Genomic DNA, 19930 nt, shown 5'->3' with positions numbered 1-19930 from the left:
TGGATGCGTTTCGTCTATCTAACGGGGTCTTAAGGGTCCCCTTTCTTATGTAATGAGAGTAAGTGTTGTTTTAATTGAACATCGCTCCACTTTTACACCAATTTATACGAGCTGGAGTTCCGTCGGCTTGGCTGAAGCATCGGGTTCAGACGACTTCCAGGAGAAGGCATGGTTGAGTGTCCGTATGGCGGCCAGGGTTGGGTAGGGTTACTTTAACTGGATTACTTTCAATGACTTTTGGATTACTCCTATACCAAATATGCTCATAAAAGACTAAAGAAACGAAATAGGAATAAAATGACTCAATTTTGTGCAGGCTTGGGGAGTAACGGAATCCATGGAACGGCAAAAATGATGTTGGCAAGCTGTTTGGATTTATTTTCATTTTGTTTCTGTCGCATTTGATGTTAGTTTTGCCGGAGATCAAAGAGATCAAAGCCAGGAAAGAAAGCTTACCACATGTTGTGAGTCATCATTTGATTCATATTTAGTTTCTTTTGTCTTTTATTAGCATATTTGGTATTGGAGTCATCTAAAAGTCACTGAAAGTAATCCAGTTCAAGTAACCCTACCCAACCCTGGTTTTGCCGGAGATCAAAGGGATCAAAGCCAGGAGAGAAAGCTTACCACGTGGTGTGAGTCATCATTTTATTCATATTTAGTTTATTTTGTCTTTTATTAGCATATTTGGTATTGGAGTAATCTAAAAGTCAATGAAAGTAATCCAGTTAAAGTAACCCTACCCAACCCTGGTTTTGCCGGAGATCAAAGGGATCAAAGCCAGGAGAGAAAGCTTACCACGTGGTGTGAGTCATCATTTTATTCATATTTAGTTTCTTTTGTCTTTTATTAGCATATTTGGTATTGGAGTCATCTAAAAGTCAATGAAAGTAATCCAGTTAAAGTAACCCTACCCAACCCTGGTTTTGCCGGAGATCAAAGGGATCAAAGCCAGGAGAGAAAGCTTACCACGTGGTGTGAGTCATCATTTTATTCATATTTAGTTTCTTTTGTCTTTTATTAGCATATTTGGTATCGGAGTCATCCAAAAGTAATTGAAAGTAATCCAGTTAAAGTAACTCTACCCAACCCTGATGGCGGCCCGGTGGCAACAATGGCTCGGCTTTTTGTCGGCATAGCAGATGAATACAATCTTGTTTTTTCTCTATCCGAGGTGACGACGAAGAGGAGGAACCCGAGATCCCCGTCAGCCCTCGACCCCGACCCATGGCCGACCTGCAGTTGAAGGAGGAGGCCGTCCCCTTGCCGGAAGCCAGCTCCTTCTTCATCTTCGGCCCGCAGAACAAGTGGGTCACTGAACCAGCTATCCATCCTCTTCTCGAGTCAGTGTTCTGGTTTGCCTGCGTCCCTGCGTCCTAGACGCATCATTTTTGCTGGGGACGCAACTTTTTTGACACAAAATTGTCATTATTACCTGATTACCGTAAATTCCGGACTATAAAGCGCACCTGATTATAAGCCGCACCCACCACATTTTAACAGGAAGACCGCTTTTGTACTTACACAAGCCGCACTTGTATACAAGCCGCATGCGCCCACATCAAAACATGTAACACAATCATAAAATTAACCCAAACCCGACTTTGAGTCCCGCGATTGTAACTGAATATAAAGTACACAGTCCAAAAACCACAGCCGGCAAAATGAACGGAAAATGATACCGGTACTTAAGGTTTGATGCAGACCTGCAGAGTCCGGGTCCCGTTGAAAATAATCGAAGGAAAAAAATGTATATTTCCAAAGGTAAGAGTGGGAAAAATATACATCCACTATTGTCCGCTGCGTCCATAAACACGTCTCACCTTTACTCCACTTCCCGTCAGCCCCCGTTGTTTTCGCCCCTTCTTTTTGATTCGCCCGTGGAAAACAGATCAGAATAAGTCTCTAAAATAAATACATTACAAAAATATACAGTTGCAAATACATATTATACATGGTTACACATATTTACAAAGAAAGACGGTACACCGAGAGAGTTTTCAAAGCTTTAATAATAATATTTGAACTTTCATCCCAAACCGTGCCTGTGAAGGGTAGCAAAACGCTCCTAGCAACACGCTTGCAACACAGTAAACGCGTCTGTTAAAAAAATATACCGTATTTGTAGAAATCACGGTAAACCGTCCTCGTCTTCCTCCTTATAACTGACGTCATCAAAGTCATCTTCCTCAGTATGGGAAAGAGACAGTGTCATATAGACGTCGTCTCACACTCCCTTATTCAAAAACAAGCTAGCAACACGCTCGCAAAGTAAAGTTTACGTGCAGTAGCTCTGTTTTCTCTTTATCGGACTGCACGATTGCTTTTAGCTTGAAAGCTGCGTCATGTGCCTTTCTTTTTGCATTTTGCATGATGAGGATATGTCTACGCTAAGAAGTTGCAGTCTTCCTCTGCGCATACTGTATATTCCACCGGTCTAAATCTTACCTTTTGTACTCGAGCGCCGCTGGCGGCCGTTAGAAAACTGACATCAATTAGCCGCATCTCTAAATAAGCCGCAGGGTTGAACGTTTGGGAAAAAAGTAGCGGCTTATAGTCCGGAATTTACGGTACTTGTTTTGGATGACTCCGATACCAAAACGCAAATTTGTCAATGATGGGTACCATCAGGTATACACCGACTATCACCAAACGGCAAATCAATCAAGTCAAACGAGTTCCAGTTGTGTAGTGAAAGGAAGTCCGTCTTTTTTTAGAGAACCGGCTTTTTTGGCTCAACTCATTAAAAAGAGCCGGCTCTCAAACGGCTCACTTGCTTTGATGATTGATATTACGAATTATGTTGTATAAAGAAGTTAAGAAAAAAAGGAAGTATAAAAGGAGATAATGAAAAAAGGACAGGTTTGTGGTTATCCCTTTAATCGGTATATTACTAACAATAATTTGATGCAGAAAATGAATTCATAATTTGATGATTAAAAGTGAATGAATATATAGATTTATTTTATGAAATGAAATGATCTGCATTTCTATAGCGCTTTTCAAGTCAAGACTTCCCAAAGCGCTTTACAATGTGATCCACATTTCCCAATGGCGGCCTTGCAGCCATGTAAGGCGCTAACCTGCTTATTGGGGGTGTTAGGGGTTCAGTGTCTTACCCAAGGACACTTCGACATGTAACACGGACGACCCGGGATTCGAACTGGGATCCCTTGATCCCAAGACGAGCGCTCTACCTACCGGTATTTGTCACCGATTTAAAATTTCAACCTCGACAACACTAAATTTTGGGGACCCATAGATATCTGTTGGGACCAGTGTTCCCTCTAAGCTGCGCGCGTGCGCAATTGCGCACGGCTCGCACATTCTCAGCGCACAAGAAAATCTAGCCAGCGCACAAAAATCAGGGCTCAAAATTAAGAAGCGACTTAAGTCAAAGTTACAGTGCATGAAGGTCAAAATACACGGGTTCCCCTGACGTTGTGTCCCAAATGCGGTATTTTGAAGTCGAGTCGAAGTAGAACGAAGTTGAGTAAAGTTAGTAGAGTTTGTCGAGAACGGGCTTCTTCGGCTCGGCTCACCAAAAGGTGCTAAACGGCTCTTCGGGTTGTTTTTGCTTCTTTAATCCCAACATGACCAAATATTATGTAAAATGATGCACAAAATGACTTAAAGGAAGGGGGGGAATAGAACAAAAAAGAAAAAAATACCAAAATACAAAAGTAGTGAAAAGCTAAGAAAAAAAGAAACAAAAGGAAGAGAAAAAAACAAGGAAAATTTTTAGAAAAAAGCCAGAAAAAAAGAAAAAAAAGAAACGTAGGAAAAAAGTAAATAGAGAACAAAAAGAAAAAAGTAACAGCTTGGAAAAAATAAACACAAGGAGATTTTTTTTTAAAGGAATTTAAAAAAAGGAGAAAAAAAACACAGAAAAAAGAGAAAAATAATTTTGCATTGCCGGAAACTCAGCAAAATGTAAAGTGATGTCAAGTTTTGGACATGTTTGATAATGACTCAGTTGCCACACTTGGGATTTCCCTTGCTCACTGTTGTTTCAAGTGTTGCTCACTTGTGTGAATGCTCAGAACCATAAGGAAAATTAGTGGGAACATTGGTTGGGAGCCATAGATTTTTGAGCATGCGAGTCCCCGGGACCCATCACTTTTCACAGGTAAAATAAACACTGTCGAGTTCCTCGATTTGATGTTTACGCTCTCCTCCAGGTTCCGTAAACTTTGCTACAAGATCATCAACGCCTCGTCCTTCACCAACCTCATCCTGCTTTTCATCCTGCTGTCTTCCATCTCTCTGGCAGCGGAGGACCCCATTGACCCAAATTCTTACAGAAACCAGGTGAAAAAAAACATCTCACGGCGGAAGGTCACGTCCCTTTTCCGACGAAAGCTGAGGAACTTCTCTGTTCTCCTACAGATTTTGGCCTATGCGGACATTGTCTTCACCACCGTCTTCACCATTGAGATCGTGCTCAAGGTGATGGATGAATGGATGCACGGATGACTTAACCCAGGGGTCTCAAACTTGGGGCGGGGGGGCCAATTGTAGCCTATGGGAGGATAGTTTGAGGCCCCCACATCAATTTGAAATTTTAAAGGGACGCTGGTATTATTTAGCGTCTCCCAGTGGTAAACAATGCATAAAATTAGCAATACAGTAATCCCTCGGTTAGCGCGGTTAATGGGGACCGAGACCACCCATGAAAACTAAAAAATTCTTAAAAAACGTATACAGGTATAGATTGGCAAGGAGTTATTGGGTGACTCGTCCAGAACTCTTCACACTGGAACTGAATGTACCAAAACAACAAATACACGAAACCACACACAATTAGCCGTGTTTAGGTAGTACAAAAAACCCTCACTTTTGGTAGAATAAAGTCAAACTTGAGATGAAATGTGACAGAAGAGAATATACTTACGTCGCCGAGTTCCTCCATGATAAACAGCGCCACAGAAGAAGGGGGTGAGGTGGGAGGAGTTGAAGGAAGGGGGGTGAGCGAAGCGGTAACTCTGCATGACTAAGCATTGTCTCAGGGCCTCCCCCTCCCCTTCACAATAAGAGTGTCCACACCGTGTCCTCAGATGACATAAGCTCGCCCTTGCTCAAGTCAATAAACGCTTTTATTGAGAAGGTAAGGTATATTTTTTAGACCCGCGAAGCTCTGAACCGCGAACTAGCGAGGTTCCACTGTATTGATTAAGAATCCAAAATTATTATACTATTTTATATAAATGTCCGGATACACAGTGTAGGATATCGAGATCATACTCATATTTTATTCCTGCGGTGCAAATTATTAAAATTAGATGATTTAGCAAAATTTTTCACTGCATGACTGCTATTTAAGGTCAACAAAAACATAGTGCCAGAAAACATCCAAAAATTATTCATTCAGAAAGAAGGACATTATAACCTAAGGGGCTGAAGTAAATTCAAAATGCCAAAGGTGAGAACCACCAGGAAAAGTATGTGTGTGTCTGTGTGTGGAGTCAAAATTTGGAACAATTTACAAGACGAGATCAAACAATGTCCAACTATTCACTTGTTGAAATTTAAAAACAAAAAACATTCCTGGCAGAATACAGAGAAGAAGAAAATGGGGTATGAGTGATATGAGCAGTGTTCCCTCTAGAATCTAGGGGTGTCAAACTCATTTGAACTCGGGGGCCACACGATAGAACAAACATTCTCTCGGGGGCCGGACGAGTAGAATAAAGAGAAAGAGAGAAGGGGAGAGAGAAAGAGAGGGGGGGGAGTGAAGGGGAAAGCAAGAGGGGAAAGTGAGAGAAAAAGAGAGCGAAAAGTGAGAGAAAGAGAAAAAAGCAAGAGCAAGAGAGAGCGAAAGGCAAGAGAGAGCAAAAGTGAGAGAAAGAGAGAAAAAAGCAAGAGCAAGAGAGAGAGCGAAACGCAAGAGAGCGAAAAGTGAGAGAGAGAGCCAATACCGAAAGAGATAAAAAAGCAAAAAGGAGCAAAAAGCGAGGGAGAGAGAGAGAGAGAGAAAAGCTAGAGCAAAAGACAGAGAAAAGTGATAGTGAAAGAGAGAGAGAAGGGGACTGGAAGCAAGAGAGTGAGAGAGAAAGCGGGAAGCAAGCGAGAGAGAGAAAGCAAAAAGCAAGAGAGAAAAAGAGAGAGAGAAGCAAAAGAAAGAAAGAGAGAAAAGCGAGAGAGACAGTGAGAGCGAGGGAGAGAGCGAGCGAGAGAAAAAAGCAAGAGAGTGAGAGAAATACAGCGTACAGCGTTTGTGAGAGGCACCCGGCTTCGGCAACATCAAGTGTACATATTTCAACCTGCAGTTCGTTTTTCTCTTGTGCTTCCCTCAGCGTTTTGCGGGCCAGATTCAATCCCTTACCGGGCCTAATCCGGCCCGCGGGCCGCCTGTTTGACACCCCTGCTCTAGATCTAGCCAGCGCACAAAAATCAGGGCTCAAAATTACTAATTAAGAAGCGATTTAAGTCAAAGTTACAGTGCATGAAGGTCAAAATACACGGGTTGTGTCCTAAATGCGGTATTTTGAAGTCGAGTCGAAGTGGAACGAAGTTGAGTAAAGTTAGTAGAGAAACAGCTTCTTCGGCTCAGCTCACGAAAAGGAACCGGCTCTTTCGGGTCCTAAACGGCTCTTTGGGTTGTTTTTGCTTCTTTAATCCCAACATGACCAAATATGATGTCAAATGATGCACAACATGACTTAAAGGAAGGGGGGAATAGAACAAAAAAATAAAAAAATACCAAAATGAAAAAGTAGTAAAAAGCTGAGAAAAAAAAGAAACAAAAGGAAGAGAAAAAAAGAAGGAAAAATTTAGAAAAAAAGCCAGAAAAAAAGAAAAGAAAGAAATGTAGGAAAAAAAGTAAATAGAGAACAAAAAGAAAAAAGTAACAAAAAAGTAGAAAAAAACATGGAAAAAAGGGGGTAGGGAATATAAGCATTTGCTTCTGATTAGCCCTTTTCCAACATATTATGTCACATTATTTTGTTGTTGAGTTATTGTTTTTGTTCCGTTTTTATTTTAATCTTCGAATAAAGTTTTCATTCATTCAAATGCATTTTCTAAAAATGCTTGAGAAATATGCATTTATCTTACATAACATAAGCTAATTGTCAGCCGTCTTGCTGTTGCGGGTACCCAAAAACCTCAAAAATGCTGGGCAAGAAAAGGTCATTTTGAGTCTTGGTAGTTTGTGTTCTTCCTAGCACTCATTTTTGGTTGCACTACACAATAGAGTGACATCTAGTGGTCAAATAATACACATCGTCAAAGTTTCAGATCCATTACTACTTTTTCACATTATTTCATTTATAGTTTCACATTTTTTCGTAATGGTTTTTTTATACAGCGGAACCTGGGTTCTCGACCATAATCCGTTCCAGAACCCTGTTCGAAAACCGATTTATTCAATCACCGAAATCATTTTTCCCATTAAAAATAATGTAAATCGTTTTAATCCGTTCCAAATCCTTGAAGGCTTACCATGAACGTAAACATGAAGCTAACCCAGGCTAATCGTACGTTCGCGTTAGCGTAATCTTCCGTACGAAAGATTACGTTAACATGAACGTGTCAAAATTAAAAAATCAGGTCGTTTACACGTCATTTAGCACCAGGGTCTCCACAACAAGTCGTGAGCGGTTAAAGAATAAAGAAAAGATTTATGAATAGGATAGGATTTCTTACCTTTGTGGTGGTCTGCAGAAGCCATGCTCTATTCCCTCGAAAGAAGGGAAACTCGCATATCTTCTTCATATTTTGCTATTATTTCTTTCTTAAATGCAATAGTTGTACGCGCTACTCTTCTTTTTTCACCTGTAGCAACTTTGCTGCTTGCACCGACCTTCTTCCGAGGCATAATTAGGGGCTAAAACACTCCGTTCACCGATATTAAAAACGAAAGCAAAAACAGTTCTTCACGAGGGGTGGGGGCAATCTACACCCGTACGCCGCTCAGCATCGCCCCTAGCGTACCGGCGTTCGAACCCCGATTTTTTGAACAAAAAGCGAAGCAAGAATTTCTCGAAATTTTTGTCGAGAACCGATTTGTTCGAACTGAGAGGCGTTCGAAAACCCAGGTTCCACTGTACCTTAATTTGTGTAACAAATTTTATGAACTATATTTGGAACCTGTCGTGGGTTCAAATCCAGCTCCAGACTTCCTGTGCGGAGTTTGTATGTTCTCCCCGTGCTTGCGTGGGTTTCCTCCGGGCACTCCGGTTTCCTCCTACATTCCAAAAACATGCATTTCAGGTGGATTGGCCGGTCTAAATTGTCCCTAGGTGTGAATGAGCGAGCGAGTGAGTTGTCTGTCCCCGTGTGCCCTGCGATTGGCTGGCAACCAGTTCAGGGTGTCCCCTGCCCACTGCCCGGAGATGGCTGGGATGGGCTCCAGCCCCCCCGCGACCCTAATGAGGATAAGCGGTACGGCTAATGAGATGAGATGAGATGAGATATTTGAGAACCGTGGAATGTTGGTATCAGAGCTTTCCTTGTGGAAAACCTGATTTGACTCAGTTAAACACGGGCCCTAGCTCCAGAGGCCCCCAAGTAAATTGAGTCTGGGGCCCCATGACTTAATCTATGTATGCAGGGTTCTACTGAATGGATTAATGTATCGCTGGATGGGTGAAGACCTGGATAGATTGATGGATTTCCTGTATCTATTTACGGATGAATCTACTCGATTGTCAGGGCCAGAACGGAAACAGGACCCTATCGTGTTATGTTTCTCACAAGTTTTATTAAAGGAAAGGGAAAGGGCTGCGCCCACGATTTGGTTCTTGCTAGGCGCGGGGAGCAAGTCGCTCTCGTACTCAGTTTTTGATCCGAACACGGAAGTGGATACTCCGTAGCGAGGGATGGCGGTGTCAAGGACGGAAAAACCGGTCGATAGCAGTGACAGGATAGCAAAAACGTGGTCGGGGTCAGAAACGGGTCATAAGTCGGGACGGGAGAGCAGACGTAGTCAGGATGGAAAACGGGTCGTAGCCGGGGAACAGACGGGAGCAATTTTCTCTGTAATTTTCCTTACGGGTCTGAGCGTTCACTCAAAGTCGGTGAACAACGCTTGAAACAACAGTGAGCAACAGCAATCCCAAGTGTGGCAACTAAGTCATTATCAAACATGGCCAAAACTTGACATCAACCTACATTTTGCCGAGTTTCCAGTCATGCAAAATCTATCTATCTATCTATCTATCTATCTATCTATCTATCTATCTATCTATCTATCTATCTATCTATCTATCTATCTATCTATCTATCTATCTATCTATCTATCTATCTATCTATCTATCTATCTATTTAATTAATTTTTTTTAGTGGAATTACAATGTTGGCAACAAGATTGGCTTGATATAATTGGAAATTATTTGAATGCAACACAAACCTTTTCTTCTTTTTCCCTGTTTTTTTCAAAAAATTTTTAAATTCCTTTTTAAAAAAATCCCATTGTGTTTATTTTTTCCTAACTGTTACTTTTTTCTTGCTTTTTTTGTTCTCTATTAACTTGTTTCCTTTATTTGTGTCTTTCTTTTCTTCTGGCTTTTTTTCAGATTTTTTTCCTGCTCCCTTCTCTTTTTCTCTCCTTTTGTTTCTTCTTTTCTCAGCTTTTCACTACTTTTTCATTTTGGTATTTTTTTCTTTTTTGTTCTATTTGCCCCCCTTTCCTTCATTTTGTGCACAATTTTACATAATATTTGGTCATGTAGGGATTAAAGAAGCAAAAACAACCCGAAGAGCCGTTTGGGACCCGAAAGAGCCAGTTCTTTTTAGTGAGCCGAGCCCAAGAAGCCGGTTCTCGAAAAACTCTACTGACTTTACTCAATTTCGTTCTACTTCGACCTTGACTTCAAAATACCGCATTTAGAACACAGCGTCAGGGGAACCCGTGTATTTTGACCTTCATGCATCGTAACTTTGACTTAATTCGCTTCTTAATTAGAAATTTCGAGCCCTGATTTTTGTGAGCTGGCTAGATTTTCTTGTGCGCGGAAAAGCTCTGGGCAGTGCGCAATTGTGCACACATGCAGCTTACAGGGAACATTGGACAGGAGCAAAAAAACTGGTGGGAATCGGGGTCAAAAAAGGCTTGCCTAGTATAAACTGAGGTTAGCAGACGGACTGACAAAAGGGGACAGACAGAAGTGGGTATAAATAGGGAAAGGGAGCCAATCAGAGTCCGAGGCAGTTGGCGCCAAAAGAGCGGGCACAGGTGATCATGACATAGATGGATGAGTGAATTTATGAACAGATGGATGGATGAATGAAGGCATCGCTTAATTGTAACGTATCTCGACGTCAGATGACGGTTTATGGAGCCTTCATGCACGAGGGCTCCTTCTGCCGCAACTCCTTCAACATCCTGGACCTGATCGTGGTGGGCGTGTCCCTTCTCTCCATGGGCATGGAGTGAGTGACCTTCTCCAATAATCTTCTCCACTGACCTTCTCTTATGAACTTCTCCGAAAACCTCATGGAACATCCATCCAGCATAGAAATGCTTACTCGTTTTCCATCCTTTGGTGTCCTTTGTTGTGTGAAGGTCAAGCGCTATATCTGTGGTGAAGATCTTGAGGGTGCTGAGGGTGCTGAGGCCTCTCAGGGCCATCAACCGGGCTAAAGGCTTGAAGGTCAGAAGAAGACAAAGCGTCGGCCTTCTTGGTGTTTTTTTTACATTTTATTTGATTTTTTCTGACTTTGTATTGGTTTGCTTTGCAGCACGTGGTCCAGTGCGTGTTTGTGGCTATCAAGACCATCGGGAACATCGTGCTGGTCACCATGCTGCTCAACTTCATTTTTGCCTGCATCGGAGTACAACTTTTCAAGGTTAGAGATGTTGCCGGATGGTTTTGTACCACACTTTTCATTTCAGGCTTTAGCTGTGTCTCCTCTATCTGTGGTTGCGTTCCATAAGTCAACGGGTGGAAATGACCATGTGTCCCATGTTTGATGGACTGAGAGAGGAAGGGTGAAATAAGACCTCAGACACTGTAAAATGTATATCGTGCTTCAAACCGGGTGGGCAGCGCTAACTCTCGTCTTAATAAACTAGTGAGGCACAGAGCTGGACAGCCTGACAACTGTAACTGTAGAGACGGGCACTGAACAAGCTGCGGTCAATCATGGACAATTCATCACATCCAGTACACAGCATCATCTCCAAACAGAAGAGCAGCTTCAGCGACAGACTGCTGTCACAGTCTTGTTCCACGGACAGACTGAGGAGATCATTTATTCCTCATGCCATGAGGCTCTTTAACTCCACCCGGGAGAGTAAATGCCAAAATTAAACCCCACCCCCATATTTGCATATAACCCTATTTTTATTACAGTGTGTATTTTCCCTAGCACTATTTAAATAATCTATAGAAAAACGTTATATTGGGTATTTTTCTATTCATCCATCCATCCATCCATCTATCCTATCTATCTAGACATCTAGACATCTATCTATCTAGGCATCTATCTATCCATCTATCTCTCTATCTATCTAGGCATCTATCTATCTATCTATCTATCTATCTATCTATCTATCTATCTAGACATCTAGACATCTAGACATCTAGACATCTATCTATCTATCCATCTATCTATCTATCTAGACATCTATATCTATCTAGACATTTAGACATCAATCTAGCTAGACATCTTGATATCTATCTAGACATCTTTCTATCTATCTATCTATCTATCTATCTATCTATCTATCTATGTATCTATCTATCTATCTATCTATCTATCTATCTATCTATCTAGACATCTATCTATCTATCTAGACATCTATCTAGACATCTATCTAGACATCTATCTAGACATCTATCTATCTATCTAGACATTTAGACATCAATCTAGCTAGACATCTTGATATCTATCTATCTATCTATCTATCTATCTATCTATCTATCTATCTATCTATCTATCTATCTATCTATCTATCTATCTATCTATCCATCTTGATATCTATCTAAAACTCTATCTATCTATCTATCTATCTATCTATCTATCTATCTATCTATCTATCTATCTATCTATCTATCTATCTATCTATCTATCTATCTATCTATCTATCTATCCATCTTGATATCTATCTAAAACTCTATCTATCTATCTATCTATCTATCTATCTATCTATCTATCTATCTATCTATCTATCTATCTATCTATCTATCTATCTAGACATCTATCTATCTATCTATCTATCTATCTATCTATCTAGACATCTATCTAGACATCTATCTATCTAGACATCTAGACATCTAGACATCTAGAAATCTATATCTATTTAGACATCCATCTATCTATCATCTATCTATCTATCTAGACATCTATCTAGACATCTATCTAGACATCTATCTATCTAGAACTCTATCCATCTATCTACACATCTATCTATCTAGAACTCTATCCATCTATCTACACATCTATCTATCTATCTATCTATCTATCTATCTATCTATCTATCTATCTATCTATCTATCTATCTATCTATCTATCTATCTATCTATCTATCTAGACATCTATCTAGACATCTATCTATCTAGACATCTAGACATCTAGAAATCTAGACATCTAGAAATCTATATCTATTTAGACATCCATCTATCTATCATCTATCTATCTATCTAGACATATATCTAGACATATATCTAGACATCTATCTAGACATCTATCTATCTAGAACTCTATCCATCTATCTATCTATCTATCTATCTATCTATCTATCTATCTATCTATCTATCTATCTATCTAGACATCTATCTATCTATCTAGACATCTATCTAGACATCTAGACATCTATCTAGACATCTAGACATCTATCTATCTAGACATCTATTTATCTATCTCTCTATCTCTCCATCTATCTCTCTATCTATCTATCATTTCTAAACGAACTAACAAATGACTGTTCTAATGATGTAAGACACGCTCGTGAGTCGAAATGATCGATTAAAGAAGCTTCCAAAGTTATTGAGGTGACAAACAGGTCCTCTACCAATAATCCTTTTCTTCTTCTCGTCTTTTGTCCATTTCGTCATGAGATGTTTGCTGCAACATGCATGAAAAGAATCAATGACAATAAAGACATTTTATTCTACCAGGGTAAATTCTACAGCTGCACGGACCCGTCCAAGATAACAGAAGAAGAATGCAGGTAAAGCAGATCCGACCTTCTGAAACGATGTGAATTGGCCACTGACCCAATTTGTGATCTCAGGGGCTGGTTCATCAAGCACATGGAGAACTCCTTGGAAGATCAAGTTTTGGCCAAGAGAGAATGGATCAACAACGACTTCAACTTCGACAATGTCCTCTATGGCATGCTGGCGCTCTTCACCGTCTCCACTTTTGAGGGATGGCCAAAGTAGGTCCTCAGGTTCTGCCAGTTACAGATGGATGAATGGAGACATGAATGGATAGAAGAAAAGAAGAATGGGTTTATGAATGGATCTATGGATGGATGGAGACGTAGATGGATGGAAGAAAATGAGGATGGATCTATAGATCTTTAATAGGTTGGATGGATGGATCAATGGATCTATAGTCAGATGTAGGAATAGATGAATGGATCAATAGATGCATGGCTTTAGTGAATCCATCGATGGACCTATCTACTACTTCTGTCCCGCATCTGGTGGCATTTTTCAGACTCTTGTACCGAGCCATCGACTCTGCAGAGGAAGACATGGGTCCGGTTTTCAACAACAGGGTGGACGTGTCCATCTTCTTTATCGTTTACATCATCCTCATCGCTTTCTTTATGATGAACATCTTCGTGGGCTTCGTCATCGTCACCTTCCAGGAGCAAGGAGAGCAGGAGTACAAGGACTGCGAGCTGGACAAAAACCAGGTTTTTTTTTCATTGGATAAAAACTAAAAGGTATCCGTTCCTGACACGACTTTTCCAATTTGGTCCTCCAGCGCCAGTGTGTCCAGTACGCCTTGAAGGCCCGCCCTTTGAGGTGCTACATCCCCAAGAACCCATACCAGTACCGGGTCTGGTACGTGGTCACCTCCTCCTACTTTGAGTACCTGATGTTCTTCCTCATCATGCTCAACACTTTGTGCCTGGGGATGCAGGTAAGCCCACCTCAGATGATATCCCGCGGCAAATGGAAGCAAAGTTTGTCCATTTTTGTCCTTTTTAGCACTGCGACCAATCGGACCACGTGACCAAGCTGTCGGACATCCTCAACTTGATCTTCACCGTGCTCTTCACCGTGGAGATGATCCTCAAGCTTATGGCTTTTAAAGCAAAGGTCAGCTTTTTTTTTAATTTTTTGGGGGGGAGGGCCACTCGGGTTGTCCCTTCATTGATAATGTGCCGGGTACAGGGTTACTTCGGAGACCCCTGGAACGTCTTTGACTTCATCATCGTGATCGGCAGCGTGGTGGACGTCATCCTGAGTGAAGTGGATGTGAGTATCACCACAAACCGTCTAACTTTTTCCCTTTTTGTTTAGTTTTTTTGTACAACGGTGCCTCGGCTTTCCAACGCCTCCGACATCGACCAATTCGACTAAAATGAAAAATTCGTTGCGGTTGTCCGGAAGAGTTAAGAAGATGTACATGCAAGGCTAGAGCGAAAACTGACAGAGGTTTTAATAGAGGGCTAGAACTAAACAAAAGGTGTATAGCCATCATTCTGGACTACAACAGAAAGCAGAATGAAACAAATACAATTTTTTTCCAATGAGACCCCTCTCTTTTTGGGAAGAAAATTAAATCTCTTCAATTGGAATAACCCGCACCCCCCTCCTATGGTACCATTCCTACCTCGCAGGCCGCACTAAATTCATACAACTTAAGTCCATCTCCTCTGACCCTTCTCCAGTCACCACGGGTGTGCCTCAGGGCTCTGTCCTGTGGGCTCTTTCTCTTTAAAACCTACCTCCTCCACCAGGCTCTATCTTCCGTAAATAGTCAAGTCAAGTCAAATTTATTTATATAGCCCTTAATCACAAAAATGTCTCAAAGGACTGCACAGGATTACAATGATACAATGACCTGATTTTAAACCAACATGCGGGCAAGGAACAACTCAAAACCTCAGCGTGAGGAAAAAGAGAAACCTTGAGAAGGGACCTCACAAGTAGTATCCCCCTTCCAGGATGACCAGGGTGAATTACATTTAGCATTACAGTACACAAACATAGTAAACACTAGGTAACATGTTGAAAATTTGTCCGGAAAGTGCATGAGAGCAAGCGACGCCCCCAGCCTGTAAACTAGTCCAGAAAGTCTATGAAGGCCACCAGGCAGCTTCCCATCTCTGCCAGCTGGTCCATGCAGGCGTTCACATGCTTCAGGTCAAACGCTGGTCCGCTGACTCATCTCAAATCGTCCTTCTCCTTCGTATCACCGCCAGGCAGGCAGTCAGAAAAAGACAGGACAATACAGAATATGAGGTGGGCATCAATCATAAGCTTTGGAATAGAAGTGTGTCAGCCTTGATTTAAAAACTTCCATTGAGGTTGCAGATCTTATCTCCGGAGGCAGGGCGTTCCATAGCTCCGGGGCCCTGGTGGAGAACGCTCTCAAGCCTGCAGACTTCTTGGCTCTCGGAGTCACAAGTAGACCGGCAACATTGCTTTCCAATTGCTTTACCTTTCCTCCAAAGCCTAACCCAACACCAACCCTCCCTACCTCCTGCCTACCTGAAATAAAATCCCGGTTCACTATCAACTTCTTCAAATGAAACGGCAAAAAAACTGAAATTCTACTCAGTGGCACCAAATGCATCATCTTTAAAGTTGACACATCTCTCTCTCTCTCCATTGACACTTCCTTAGTTTTTCCCTCCCCTCAGGTCAAGAAATCTGGGTTTTGTCCTTTCCCTCTCATAAAAATAACATGACCTGGTCACCTACTTTACCTGCGCTAAATCAATATATGGATATGGAGTTTCTAGCAGTATCGTGCAGACACTTCTATGCACCGGGAGAGTTAACTGTGGTCTTTGTGTTTGCTGTTTACTTTCCACCGCTAACCGTTTCACCGGATGCTAACGTTAGCATAGCGCTAAATCTCCTGCCCGCGGCTATCAATAAACAGCAGCTTGCACACCCCAACGGAGCTTCATCGTCGACTTTAATCGGGCATGTTTATGGACTGTGCTCCCAAATCCCAAAAATATGTGGACTGAGCAATTCGGGAAAAACACTGGACTACGTGTAATGTAAGATCAAACATCAAACATTCCGGTTGTATCCACCAACTCTGTTTGTTCCTCACCCCCCTCATCACCCCCCGAAGGAAAACAAAGCCTACTTACAACAAAGACAGTTAGTTCTTTGTTCCTTTATCTCTTATCCTCACTGTAAATGTGGAACTGGAGTCGTCCAATTTCCTTGTCACAGCATATCCCATGTTGTAACAATGACAATAAAGGTATATTCTATTCTATCAACTGTCTACCGTTCCCCTGTCTGCCCCACACTACCGCCATCCTCATGATTGTAATTCCTTCCTCTACAGCTTACCTCTAAACTGCGACTGGTCCAGAACTCTGGTGTCTGCATTATCACCAAAAACCCCTGTCGCCATTACATAACCCCTGTCTTTCAACAACTCCACTGTCTTCCGATGATAATCACTTTCAAAACCCTTCTATACACCTACAAGGCCATTTTGACCTTCTTCACATTGTCACGCCATCCTGAAACCCAGATCTTTCTCATCCATCCATCTCACTGTACTCACTGCCCATCTCAGCTCCATGGGGAGCACAGCTTTCAGCTGTTCTGCCCCCCAGCTCTGTAACTCGTTACCTTCTGACGTCCGGAATTCCGCCACTCTGTCCATCTTCAAATCTGGACTAAAAACCCATCTTTTCCCAATTGCCTATCCATATTAAACTGCCTCACATGCACCCTCCCGTTATTTTAAACTGTTCTTTGTTTTACTTTTATATTTATTGCCTGTTTGTTTAATACGGTTGTTTATAAACTGTGTACATTGACCTTGGGTATCCTGAAAGGCGCTTTGAAATATAATGGATTATTGTTATTATCTATTACAAAAATACCAACTAATATTGTCAGCTCAATTAGCTAACTTCTGGAATAAAACCCACAACAAGAGACCTCAGTTAAAACTCATGAGGAAATGGTCTCAACCCCTGAATACCATCTGACTCAGCCGATTCCCACCCCTTCTTTAATTGAGCGAAATTCAGAGGGTTGGGGTGTCAATTGGTACAGTCCTCAATGCCTCCATATGGAAAGTGGATTAAGCAAAGCAAAACTCTTGACCCTATCAAAAAACTACAGCACAACTGCTCCCTTCAGGCAAAAGTTGAACGTCTTGAGCCCAAGCAAGGGTGACGGGGTCATCTGGAACAAGGACAAGCCTTCTTTTAACTGTAGGGTCCCTTTAAGGTTTAACTTAAATTAATTAAAATGAATCATAAATTTACAAAAATCTCCCAAAATACATACATTGCAATAGAGGAAACAAAGATACCGTCACAAGTCACTCCAAAGGTATGTAAATTGTACAAAAATGTGCTTATATTAAGGTATCATCATTAGTTTTAATATTTTTGGGGGGGTCTAAGTAATAGACCACTGACGTGGGGGAGAGTTATAAAAATTGGCTAACGATAGAAGAAAATTCAGGCAAAGACTTGTTTAGTTTTTAAACAACTGCAGCTGGAGGGGAGGGGTGGACAACTTACTCACTCTCGGCTCTCCAGTCACACTCAGTCTGACTCTCCCCCCGTCTGCCTCTGTGTTTTATTGAAATCACAAGACATGGAAAAGTACTGGTATGTTGAGACAAAAGACCACCGCCCTAGAAAAGTACCAACACCTTTAAACAAAGGCAGGAAGACTAAAAGACGGCCAAAAGGAACATCAAACTGATTAGAAATACACGCCTTGAGCAAATACGTTTAAGCCTACTTTACAGTTTTATATATAACCGTCTCATAGGACTAAATCTCTGGTTAGATTCATGTTTCATTGAAAGAAGTGGACTTTCCAAATGGGCCACAACGGATTCAATTTAGACCAGGAACATATTCAGTTGGGAAGCTGAGGCACGGCTGTACTTCAGGTGCTGATCCAACTTTTTGATATTTATGAAATACTGCACCTAGACGCGTATGGTCGCGGCCCAGGTCGACTCCGGCACAACTAGTTTGCAGAACATGGTCAGTGCTGTTGCTGTTTTTCTCCCACCTTAGGAATGCGACAATGAAAGTCACCACCATTTTTTTTCTGCTGCACAAGCACCGCGTCCTGCAGATTTCCACCGTTTGCCTTTTCCTCGGCCGTCACGCTTTTGACACGCGGCAGTGCCGCTCACGCCTTTTCCACACGCTTTTTTTGCTGCTGCGGTTTCCAGGAGAATTCGATTTCATCTGACTCTATGTGTCTTCTGATTTTTCAGAGTGCCCTGGCTGCAAGCGGAGGATTGTACTGTCTGCAAGGCTGTGTAAATATCTCCTGGAGCATGGCACCTACCTCTACTCACTCATATTTCTGTTAAACAGTAATTAGCTACAGATTCTAGTTATTTTATTTAAAAAGTAATTCATTTACACCCAGAGAACTGATACCAAAAAGTCGCGTGTTACTCCAAAAGTAACTAGTTACAAATTATCATAGAAACTCTCATAGAAGCCAACCCACGTTTCCTGTCCTGTTCCAGTCGTGAAGAGAAGGTCCTTCAGCTGCTTTTGTTCCTGATTCTGGCAGCTAAAAGGTCCTTCAACTGCTTCTGGTCCCTGTTCTGGCAGTGAGAACGTCTCAGAGCTGCTTCTAGTCCCTGTTCCAGCACTGAGTAGGTCACTTCAGCCAGGGGACCAGAAGCATCCGAGGTACCCTCTGTTCACTTCTAGAACAGGGAATGTGGGTTGCGAGAGGAACTTCACCGCCGGAATAGGGGATCATACCCAACCTAGGGACAGTCTGTCTTAATAACAAGGACCGATAGCCGCCAAGGGGCTTTCTTCTCAACGCCGGAACAGGGGACCAGAACTGTCCACAGTACCTTCTTTACACTGCCAGAACAAGGAACATGGGTTGATTGGGGACCTTCGCCACAGAACCGGAGACCTGAAGCAGCCGAGGGACTTTTGTGACATAACAAAAGGAATAGAAGAAAATGTGTGCATCAATCAGAAGAAGTGAACCATTTTCCTATTTCTTGGCTTGTAGGATTTTGAGAGATCACAAACACTTTGCTCAGACACTCCATATCTATTTTGGTCTCAAACTACTCCAAGATCTACTTCTCCATTTGTGGGTACTGTGGGCAATGTATTGCAAAAATAATTTGACGGATAAAAATACTTTAAAAAAAATTCTGCACCGTCTTGAAATTAAAAAGAGGACAAAAAAAGAAAAGGGCTGAAAAGGAAATTAAAAGAAAAAAAAGGAAAAAGAGAATAACAAAAAGGAAAATAGAAAAGAAGACAAAAGAAAAGGACAAGGACAAAATAGACAAAGAATAACAAAAGGAGAAATTAAGAAGACGTTTTTGGAAAAAAAAATTGGATGAATTAGAAATACTAGCTACAAAAGGTTTTATTCATTTATCTCATCTCATCTCATCTCATCAGCCGTACCGCTTATCCTCATTAGGGTCGCGGGGGGGCTGGAGCCCATCCCAGCCATCTCCGGGCAGTGGGCAGGGGACACCCTGAACTGGTTGCCAGCCAATCGCAGGGCACACAGGGACAGACAATTCGCCCGCTCATTCACACCCAGGGACAATTTGGACCGGCCAATTCACCTGAAATGCATGTTTTTGGAACGTGGGAGGAAACCGGAGTGCCCGGAGGAAACCCACGCAAGCACGGGGAGAACATACAAACTCCGCACAGGAATATTAGCATATTCTAGGATGAATTACTTTATGGTGTGAAATTTAAGTAATTGCCTTCATCAGTTGAATCTTCTCATTTGGTCTCCTCCATTTTGTAGGACACCAACCCCATGCAAGAAATAGCCGTAAGCAT

The 19930-nt window shown here is 41.8% G+C and overlaps 1 protein-coding gene across 1 annotated transcript in view; it reads left to right on the top strand.

Moving 5' to 3' along the window:
- The window catches only part of LOC148368595 (dihydropyridine-sensitive L-type skeletal muscle calcium channel subunit alpha-1-like), an 82802-nt gene that overhangs the window by 46251 nt on the left and 16621 nt on the right, over positions 1-19930 (top strand). Inside the window, exons 17-31 of the mRNA XM_088330569.1 lie at positions 1175-1307; positions 4182-4311; positions 4390-4449; positions 10268-10374; positions 10508-10595; positions 10684-10791; positions 13065-13117; positions 13181-13327; positions 13612-13813; positions 13885-14043; positions 14112-14222; positions 14298-14381; positions 18065-18118; positions 18358-18402; positions 19896-19922. Coding sequence (XP_088186695.1) covers positions 1175-1307; positions 4182-4311; positions 4390-4449; positions 10268-10374; positions 10508-10595; positions 10684-10791; positions 13065-13117; positions 13181-13327; positions 13612-13813; positions 13885-14043; positions 14112-14222; positions 14298-14381; positions 18065-18118; positions 18358-18402; positions 19896-19922 — 1508 coding nt within the window. The remainder of the gene's footprint in view (positions 1-1174; positions 1308-4181; positions 4312-4389; positions 4450-10267; positions 10375-10507; positions 10596-10683; positions 10792-13064; positions 13118-13180; positions 13328-13611; positions 13814-13884; positions 14044-14111; positions 14223-14297; positions 14382-18064; positions 18119-18357; positions 18403-19895; positions 19923-19930) is intronic.

Source organism: Urocampus carinirostris, chromosome 3 (assembly GCF_059441175.1).
Source record: "Urocampus carinirostris isolate Australia breed hairy pipefish chromosome 3, RoL_Ucar_1.0, whole genome shotgun sequence".
Lineage (NCBI taxonomy): Eukaryota > Metazoa > Chordata > Actinopteri > Syngnathiformes > Syngnathidae > Urocampus > Urocampus carinirostris.
The sequence above is the reverse complement of the archived record's forward strand: the minus strand, read 5'-3'. Positions and strand labels throughout refer to the sequence as shown.